This window comes from Carlito syrichta, unplaced genomic scaffold, assembly GCF_000164805.1.
Source record: "Carlito syrichta isolate Samal-C Ts95f unplaced genomic scaffold, Tarsius_syrichta-2.0.1 Scaffold314086, whole genome shotgun sequence".
Taxonomy (NCBI): Eukaryota; Metazoa; Chordata; class Mammalia; order Primates; family Tarsiidae; genus Carlito; species Carlito syrichta.
In genome coordinates, this window is record NW_007258182.1 from 618,158 (window position 1) to 628,195 (window position 10,038).

General features: G+C 51.5%; 1 protein-coding gene across 1 annotated transcript in view; it reads left to right on the forward strand.

The window, feature by feature from the left end:
- Positions 1-245: 245 nt before the first annotated feature.
- DMTN (dematin actin binding protein) overlaps positions 246-10,038 on the forward strand; it is a 13,379-nt gene continuing 3,586 nt past the window's right edge. Inside the window, exons 1-7 of the mRNA XM_021719033.1 lie at positions 246-430; positions 1,622-1,666; positions 2,029-2,128; positions 2,482-2,538; positions 2,780-2,932; positions 4,771-4,895; positions 5,482-5,587. Of these exons, the coding sequence (XP_021574708.1) occupies positions 281-430; positions 1,622-1,666; positions 2,029-2,128; positions 2,482-2,538; positions 2,780-2,932; positions 4,771-4,895; positions 5,482-5,587 (736 nt within the window). The 5' untranslated portion in view covers positions 246-280. The remainder of the gene's footprint in view (positions 431-1,621; positions 1,667-2,028; positions 2,129-2,481; positions 2,539-2,779; positions 2,933-4,770; positions 4,896-5,481; positions 5,588-10,038) is intronic.

Here is a 10,038-nt window from a genome sequence, read left to right on the forward strand (position 1 = left end):
GGCTGCGGTGAGCTGTGATTGTGCCACTGCACTTCAGCCTGGGTGACAGAGTGAGACTCCTACTCAAAAAAACAAACGAGCAAAAAACACCACTAAAAAAACCAACTTGAAATCTGGAAAGGACTACCATTATTTAAGGTGACTAAACCTTTAAAAATAAAATATTAGAATTGTTAATGTGTGAAATGGCAGCCCGTTTCTTGGTAATAAACTGTCAGTCTAACTTGTCAGGCCGGGATGCGGACCCAAGTTTGTGTTCCCCGTCTCTCTTCAGGCCAAGATGGACAATCAGGTGCTGGGCTACAAGGACCTGGCCGCCATCCCCAAGGACAAGGCCATCCTGGACATCGAGCGGCCTGACCTCATGATCTACGAGCCCCACTTCACCTATTCCCTCCTGGAACACGTGGAGCTGCCCAGGAGCCGGGAGGTGAGGGGGTCCTGTTGGACAGGACTTGGGGGAGGGCTCCCCAGCCATCCTAGGAGGGGACATACCCCTCCTGTGCTTTCTTTCCTGGATGCCTGCCTCGGCAAAACGAGAAAGGGAAAAAACCAGTCAATCAACCACCAAGTTTTGTAGAAGCTGGCAGAGACTGGCTCAGGGCTGGTGCACAGCTCAGCTGTGAAAGTCCTAGCTGAGAGAACTGTGTGACGTTGTGAACTCATTTTGCCCCCTGTTATTATTTTTTTTTTTTTATTTATTTTGAGATGGAGTCTTGCTATGTTGCCCAGGCTGGTCTCCAACTCCTGGGCTCAAGCAATCCTCCTGTCTCAGCCTCCCAGAGTGCTGGAATTACAGGTATGAGCCACTGTGCCCGGCTCTCCTCCTGTAAAATAGAGGTGATCTCTCTGCTGGTCTACCCACAAGGTAGTCAAGGTATAGGAGATAGTGCACAGGTAGGTACCTTATCAACTGTATTCTAGAAAAGGTAGTGTCATGTCTGAGCAGTGACATGGAGACAGTCTGTGGATGATGTCAATACCATCCAGACTTCATCCCTGGATGCTTGTTGGTCTTGACACTTCCACTTGTTGCTAGGCTCTGAGGACAGGGCGAGGCTAATCCCCATTTGGCCATCAGGAGGCCAGATGTGGTGGCTCATGCCTGTAATCCCAGCACTTTGAGACACCGAGGCAGGAGGATTACTTGAGGCCAGAAGTTCAGGATCAGCCTAGGCAATGTAGTAAGATCCTGTTCTCCCAAATAAACAAACTAAAAAATGAGCCGAGCATGGTGATGCATTCTGGTAGTCCCAGTTACTGGGGAGGCCGAGGCAGGAGGATCACTGGAGCCCAGGAGCGCGAGGCTTCAGTAAGCTGCGGTTGTGCCACTGACTTCAGTCTGGGTGATAGAATGAGTCTCAAAAAATAAAAGGAAGTCGTCTCTCAGGACACAAGCACACTGCGGCAAGGTCCGTTTGCTTCCCTATGCTTCCTCTGGGACAGAGGACTTTGTCCACCAGAGCGCTGGAAAGGAGAAGGGAGGCCAGCGCTGGGAGTTGGCAAGGGTCTGGAGAGGGTAGAGGTGGCCCGGAAAGGCTGCAGAGGTGGGGAGGGGACAAAGTGGCTCCTCTGGGGTTCTGGGGACAAGGGTTGAAGCCTGTCCTCTTTGCATTCACAGCGCTCGCTGTCACCCAAGTCCACGTCCCCCCCACCATCGCCAGAGGTGAGTCTGCCCCACCGGAAACTTGCCCAGCCCTGCTCCAGAGGGGCCCCAGCTCCCCTCCCCCACACATGACCAGACAGAGCTCTGCAGAGCCCAGGGGGTGACCGAATCCGCAGACCCCAGGCTGTCACTGGCTCGCTCTGTGTCGCTCATTCTGACCCAGGGCCTCATTTGACCCTTTCCCTCCGGGCCAGGCACCGTCAGCAGGTCCCCAGATACACTTTCTGTGCCTCAGCATTGCCCTGGGGTTGGGATGGCCTGCCAGGGTGGGAGGACAGGGAGGGGGAGTGAGGTGAAACGGTGCCTGTGCAGGCTGGAGCCGGTGGTGGGGGTCCCTGGAGCCTCACGCTTCTACTCCTCAGGTGTGGGCGGACAGCCGGTCCCCCGGGGTCCTCTCTCAGGCTGCGGCCCCGAGAACCACTGGAACTCCCCGGACCAGCCTGCCCCATTTCCACCACCCTGGTAGGTCGTGTTGGCATGGCCACGTCGTTCCCCTAAGACTCCTTTTTTTCCTCAGGAACCCCAGGCCCCTTTCTCTCAGTCCCCACTCTCTGAGGTTCATGCTCCCCTGACCGGACCCCTTGACCCCAGGACCCCTCCCAGAAATGGCAGCCTATTGCGTCTTCCCTCCCCCCAGCCAGAAAAGTGCAGTCTACTAGCACCTGAGGGACAGGGATAGGAACTCTGGCTCTTGGCAGGAGCCATGAATTCCCCACCTCCTCCCATCCCGTGGTCTCCATTCTCGCGGACCCAGCCTCCCCTGCCTCTCCTGCCATCAGCTTGTCCTCCTCATCCACTCTTGCTCCTTCCTGCAGAGACCACCCGCCCGGATTCCAACATCTACAAGAAGCCTCCCATCTATAAGCAGAGAGGTGAGAGCCCCCCCCCCTCCAGCTTACCACACGCTGGGAGGCTGTGCTCGGTGGGGAGGGGGGCTGGCTGAAAGGGGCATGGGAAAACACGGGTCACAACAGCACAGGAGATTGACCCTGGGTCGCTTTGACGTGCAGACCTCACGGGTATGAAGGGGCAAGGGTGAGGGAGTCGGGGGCAGAGGGTGGCTGGGTCAGCCTTGGGTGGGGTGTGCCTGGCTGACCCTGGCGTCTGCTACAGAGTCCGTGGGAGGCAGCCCTCAGAGCAAGCACCTCATCGAGGACCTCATCATCGAGTCGTCCAAGTTCCCTGCGGCCCAGCCCCCTGACCCCAACCAACCGGCCAAGATCGAGACTGACTACTGGCCCTGCCCCCCTTCTCTGGCTGTCGTGGGTATGAGAGATGGGAGAGGGGAGAGACGGGGGGCCAGGATGCCCATCTGCCACCTCCCTCATGGTTCCTGCTGAAGCCCCATGAACCCCTGCCCTATGCCCTTCCGCGTCCTTACGGGCTTTTTCTCACATTGGTGAGGGCCCGGCTCGTGGCTTGCCCGTGCCCTGCTGTCCTAAAACTCTTGATGTCAGCTGCCCTGTTTGTTAGTCATTCATTCGCTTCCCACTCATTCATTCCATGACTCAACAGACATTTATCTAGCTTCCACGGCATTCCAGGCCTATGATAGGAGCTCTGGGAAAGAGAAAGATAAACAAAATCAGGTTTGGTCCCCAGTGAATTTTATTTTATTTGTATAAAAGTATGGGGTACAAGTTTAATTTTGTTACATGCGTAGATTTTGTAAAGTCAGAGCTTTTATGGTATCCATCGCCCATATAACAACAGTGCCATCACTCAAATAACGTACACTGTATCCATTAAGTAATTTTTTTACCCTCTATCCCCCCACTACCCTTCCAAGTCTGCATCTGGAATATTCATCATTCCACGTGCTGTGTCCCTATGTGCACATTATTTAGCTCCCACCGCTAGTTGAGAACAGGCAGTGTTTGTCTTTCTGTGTCCGAGTTGTTTTACTTCCGATAATGGCCTCCAGTGACACCCATGTTGCTGCACCTAATGAATTCTAGTTTGTGTGTGTGTGTGTGTGTGTGTGTTGTGTGTTGTGTGTTGTGTACCCAGCTTCATGGCAAGGTGAGGAAATGTTACTCTTATTTTGCCTTTTTTTTTTTTTTTAGTTGGAGTATCACACCATCACCCAGGCTGGAGTGCAGTGGCACACTCATGGCCACCCCAGTGTCGACCTGCGGGGCTCAGGCAATCCTTCCGCCTCAGCCTTCCAAGTAGCTGGAACTATAGGCACGAGCTACCACACTTGGCTCATTTTTTTTTTCTTATCGTAGAGATGAGGTCTTGCCAAGTTTCCCTGGCTGGTCTCGAACCCGTGGGCTCAGGCAATCCACTTGCCTCAGCCTCCCAAAGTGTTGGGATTACAGGCTGAGCCACCGAACCCAGCCTTATTTTACTTTATTTATTTATTTATTTATTTATTTATTTATTTATTTATTTAGAGTTGGAGTCTCACTCTGTTGCCCAGACTGGAGTGCAGTGGCTGCTCTCGGCCACTGCAGCCTCGATCTGCTGGGCTCCAGCGATCCTTCCACCTCAGCCTTCCAAGTAGCTGGAACTACAGATGCATACTACCACACCCAGCTAATTTTTGATTTATTGTAGAGATGAGGTCTCACCAAGTTGCCTGGGCAGGTCTCGTACTGGCGGGGTCAGGCAATTCACTCACATTGGCCTCCCAAAGCGTGTGATTACAGGCTGAGCCACCGAGCCCAGCCTTTATCTTTACTACCAAAAAAAAAAAAAACATAGCCGGGCATCATGGTTTACATGCCTGTAATCCCAGCACTTTGAGAGTGTAAGGTGGGAGGACTGCCTGAGGCCAGGAGTTCGAGACCAGCCTGGGCAACATAGCAAGAACCCATCTCTACAGAAATAAAAATGTTAGCTGGCCATGGTGGAGCACACTTGTAGTCCCAGCTACATTGGAGGCTAAGGTGGAAAGATCATTTGAGTCCAGGAGGTTGAGGCTGTAATGAGCCTGTACTATACTCCAGCCTGAGTGACAGAGAAAAACCGTCTCTAAAAAATAAATGAATGACTGAACTGTAGTGGCTTCTCCATGGCCCAGCCCAGGATGGATGATAAATGCTTGTTGAGTGAATGGTTGATTGACTGTCATACCTGCTTTTGCCCGTGTCTTCTAGAGACAGAATGGAGGAAGCGGAAGGCCTCTCGGAGGGGGGCAGAGGAAGAGGAGGAGGAGGAAGATGATGATTCTGGAGAGGAGATGAAGGCTCTCAGAGAGCGTCAGAAAGAAGAACTCAGTAAGGTAGCATCTTGTCATCCCCCCATCCTCTGTCTGCTTGGGGACAAAAGTTCTGGCTCCATAGCTAGTCCAAGGGGTCCGTGCCAGAAAAGCACCCCTATGGGAATATGAGACAGCCCTCTTCTTTCCCAGGATCCCAGGTTTCTGCACTTTATGCTGCTTTCAGGGGGATCCTGCTTGGAATGATGGTCAAAGACACAGAAAAGGGGGGTCCCACCAGTGCTGGGCTTCAGCAGGCTGAGTAGTTTAAGGGAAGAGAAAAAGGGTCTCCAGGGGAGGAAGGAGAGCGTTGAGAGCCACAGAAAGGCCATTGATGGTGACATGGGCTTGTGCTCTGGGCCAGGTGACCCGGGACAGGGAGGCCACCAGGGTGGAAGTGAGCAGCTCTGACTCCTAGCTCTCATGTTAAGTAAGGGTGGCCAAACTTAACATGGCCGTGTGTCATCTAAGAGTGAGGACTCCCTGGACACAATCCAGCCACATGGGGAAATGTCCCCAGTCCTGTCTGCAGTATACCCAACCCTGTACTTTCTGGAGATGACAAGCGAGTATGTGTGTCTTGGGTCCCCCTTCCTTTCTCCCCCTTCAGGTCACTTCCAACTTGGGAAAGATGATCTTGAAAGAAGAGATGGAAAAGTCACTGCCTATTCGAAGGAAAACCCGCTCCCTGCCCGACCGGACACCCTTCCACACCTGTGAGTACTGCGCAGGGGCCTTGGAGTTGCCTAGCTGCCTGGGGTCCGGACCCTATGTGTCTGCAGACTTGTTAGAGGAGATGTGGTCCCGGGCCTAAGGCTCTTGTGCTATCCTTAGGGCCAGAACACCAGTCACAGAACATCAGATGACAAGATAGTCTCAGCTGGAGCAGATTTAGCAAATCTGGTTTAATTTAACAAACATGTGTTGAATGCTGACCATGTGCTAGGTACTGAGCATTTAAAGAGTGAAGAAAATCAGTTGAGCACAGTGACTCGTGCCTGTAATCCCAGTGCTTTGGGAGACTGAGGCAGGAGTATTGGTTGAGGTCAGCAGTTGAAAACCATCTGGAGGCCGGGCTCAGTGGCTCAGCCTGTAATCCCAGTACTTTGGGAGGCCGAGGCGAGTGGATTGCCTGAGCCTGCGGGTTCGAGACAAGCCCAGGAAACTTGGCAAGACCTCATCTCTACAATAAATCAAAAAATTAGCCATGCACGATAGCAGGCGCCTGTAGTTCTGGTTACTTGGAACTACAGAGGCAGAGGGATCGCCAGAGCCCAGCGAATCGAGTCTGTGGTGGCCGGGAGTATGCCACTGCACTCCAGTCGGGGTGACAGAGTGCAACTTCAACTCAAAAAAAAAAAAAAGAAAACCATCTGGGCAATGTAGCAAGATCCCACCTCTCTTTGATTAAGTCCTGTCCTCAGGTAGCTTGCAGTCAATGGGGAGGACTGACATGGAACTCGGGGATTCAGGGCAGTGTGACAGGTGTTGTGATGGCAGCGTGCAGTACTTTGGGAGCCCAGTGACAGGGCCTGGGAGGCCAAACTGAGTCTTGAAGGCTGAGACCAAGTGAGCCAGACAAAGTGACAGGGGAGAAGGTGATCACAGACACTGGGAGCAGTGTGGGCACAGAGATGGGGGAGCACAAAACTTCCTGGCCAACTTAGAGAACCTTCTGGAGCTGGGGATTTCAGAGCATAGAGTGCACCATGGGGTGGCAGATAGTGAGGTCAGAGAGGGGGGAGGGCAAACCTGAGCTCCCTTAGTGCACGGTCACAGGAGAGAGGGAGATCTGAGAACCCAAAAGTGGAAGCCGTGAGGCCCCTTGGAGCCTGTCCGTGGAAGCCACGTGGCATCAGAGCTGGTCACTGGGCAGCCCAGACTCAAGGGGAGAGAGACAACCTCAACTTCCTGACTTCTGAGGAATTATATAGTCTCGTCACAGAAGGCATGCAGGGTGGAAGATGATGATGTGGCCATCTTTGAGAACATTCTGCCACACTAATAGTGTGGGTAAGGGATCAAGTAGACATGGTCCAGAGAAGAGGGAATAGATCTGAGAAATATCTAGGCAGATCCGGTCAAATCTGCTAGATCAAATCCAGTGGCTGACTGGATGTGGGAGATGAGGGAGGGAGGAGGTAGGGTTTTTGTCTTAGGTGCTGGGTGATGGCTGACTTGGAACTAAGAGATAACAAAAGGCAGGTTTGGGGGCAAAGACGAAGAGACTGGGATCTCACGTGTTAGTTTGAAGTGCCCCATGCGGGTGGGTAGAGGTGCATTTGGCAGATTCAGGAGCTTGAGGGGTCTTCAGCTTTTCTATGAGAGTGAGAGGGTGAGGAAGAAGTGGGGTTGTACAGAGAGAAGGGAAGGTCACTCAGGACTGTGCCCTGGAGAATATGTCCATGAAAGATCTACTTGGAGGAGCTCAGGAAGGAAAACATGCCTCAGAATGTGGGAGGCTGGCCCTGAAAAGCCTCCTCTGAGACAGGCGTGGTGGCTCACGCCTGTAATCCCAGCACTTTCAGAGGAGAGAGGATTGCCTGAGTCTAGGGGTTCAAGACCAGCCTGGGCAACTTAGTGAGACCTTGTCTCGCCAATAAATCAAAAAATTAGACAGGCGTGGTGGTATACACCTGTGGTTCCAGCTACTTGGAAGGATCATCTGAGCCAAGTAGGTCAAGGCTGCAGTGGCCATGAGTGTGCCACTCCACTCCAGCCTAGGCAACAGAGTGAAACTACTACTCAAGGAAAGAAAAGAAAAGAAAAGCCTCCTCTGAGGATCCAGGAATCTGGGATCCAGGAATCTGGGAGCAGGACCTGGAAGCAGGCCAGATGAGAAGTCACAGTGATCTGCTGAGCATCAGGGGGTGGGACCTGGTGAGAGTGGTAAAGGTTTGGAACCACTCCTGGGGGGAGGGGAACGGACAAGGCTTGGCCTCTATAGTGATGCTGACCTACACATAGTGTGGGTTTTATGTCCACAGCCTGGGGCAGGAGGGGAGCTGGTGGGTTGATCCCAGGTTCGAGTTTTATAAGGAAGGTCCTGAGGGACTGGTCAAAGTAGTTCCTGTACCCAGCCACAGGTCGAAGCTGAGTACAGTAGAGGCGGAAGGCAGGGGGTGGGCTGGTGGAGGACAAGGGAGGAACCAAGAAACTGGAAATCTCTGCTTTAGAAGGCTGAAGTGAGAGAGGATCACTTGAGACCAGGAAGTTAAGATCAGCCTGGGCAACATGGTGAGACTGCATCGCTACAAAGCATTTTCCAAAAAATTAGCCAGATATGGTAGCCCGTACCTGTAGTCCCAACTACTTGGGAGGCTGAGGCAGGAGGAGCATTGGAGCCCAGAAGTTCAAGTCTGCAGTGAGCTATGATCGTGCCACTGCATTCTAGCCTGGATGACAAAGCAAGACCCTACCTCCAAAAAAAAAAAAAAAACGGGAAAAGAAAATGGAGATCTCCATGAGATTGATGGGCTGGGGTGGGGACGAGGCTGAGTGGGAACCACACTGTGGGGTGTTTGGGCTTATAGTTTCTAGGTGAAGCTGACAACAGGATTTAGGGTGGGTCCTTTGAAAGGGTTGTCTGGTGCAGAGCAGAGGCAGAGACTGGGGAATTCAAGGAATCGCAAGGTTGATTCACAGCTAGGACATCCAAGTGTCATCGAGGGCTCCCACGTGCTATTTCAGTGTGGGTGGGAAGAGTTACAACCGGCTTCTTAGAACATGTAGAATAGAGTTAAGGTTGAAGGATGCAGTAGATGGAAGGATGCCCCAAGGTTGGATTCAGTCTGTGTTCTGCCAGAATCTTCAATACAGCCAAAATTAGCTCTGTAACTTCTGTTTTGGAGTTGAATAGCCAAATGCCTACCTCAATATCATCTTTGGCCTCCCTGAACTTGTACATGATCTATGATCATGTGACCGCATAGGTTATTGTCATATCAAATCAACCTTAATTTCAGAATCATGAACAGGCATGGCAACATTCTGATGGTAACATTAATGGTAACATTGGACTATGTTGCTTTCCAACATACATATGCATTCTAGAAATAATTTGGAGGGAATAGTCTTCATATGTGCTTTGAAGGTTGAAATCCTATCTGTCAGTTGATATATAAATGTATACTTATTGCAAGCGTGAAATGCTCTAGCAGTGAATGGTGATTGTGAAAGCTGATCATTTTCTATACAAAAGAAATAAGAAATGCTAGGGCAAAAAGAATGAGGCTCCCCAAACCTATTTTGTTCTCACCAATTGAACTTTCAAGCAATAGATTTTATAAGAATGATTTAAGGCTGGACTTGGTGGCTCAGCCTGTAATCCCAGCATTTTAGGAGACTGAGTGGATTGCCTGAGCCCATGGGTTCGATACCAGCCCAAGCAACTTGGCGAGAACTCATCTCTACAATAAATCAAAAACTAACCAGGCGTGGTAGTGCATGCCTATAGTTCCAGCTAATTGGAAGGCTGAGGCAGAATGATCGCCAGAGCCCAGCAGGTTGACACTGGAGTGGCCGTGAGTGTGCCATGGCACTCCAGTCTGGGCGATGGAGTGAGACTCCAAATTAAAAAAAAAAAAAATGGTTTAAGAAGATAGTTCTTGGCCAGGCTTGGTGGCTCAGCCTGTAATCCCAGCGCTTTGGGAGGCCGAGGTGAGTGGATTGCCTGAGCCCGCAGGTTCGAGACCCGCTTGGGCAAATTGGCGAGACCACATCTCTACAATAAATCAAAAATTAGCCGGGTGTGGTAGGTAGCGCGTGCCTGTAGTTCGAGCTACTTGAAAGACTGAAGCGGCGGATCGCCAGAGCCCGGCTGGTCAAGGCTGCAGTGGCCAGGAGCAGCCACTGCACTCCAGACTGGGTGACAGAGTGAGACTCAAACTCAAAAAAAAAAAAAAGAAGATAGTTCTTCATAATTTTGACTCTCCAAAGGATAACTGCCACGCAAAATTACTTGTGCAAACAATTGCTACAGGATGCCAGTGATTTCTAGTAACTGGAGATTAGAGAGTTTTGAGATCTGCTCAAGCTCAGAATCTTAGGTATGAAGTTCTTTCTAGGAAAACACACAGCTGGGCTCAGTGGCTCAGCCTGTAATCCCATGCTTTGGGAGGCTGAGGTGAGTGAATTGCCTGAGCCCGCAGGTTCGAGACCCACCTGG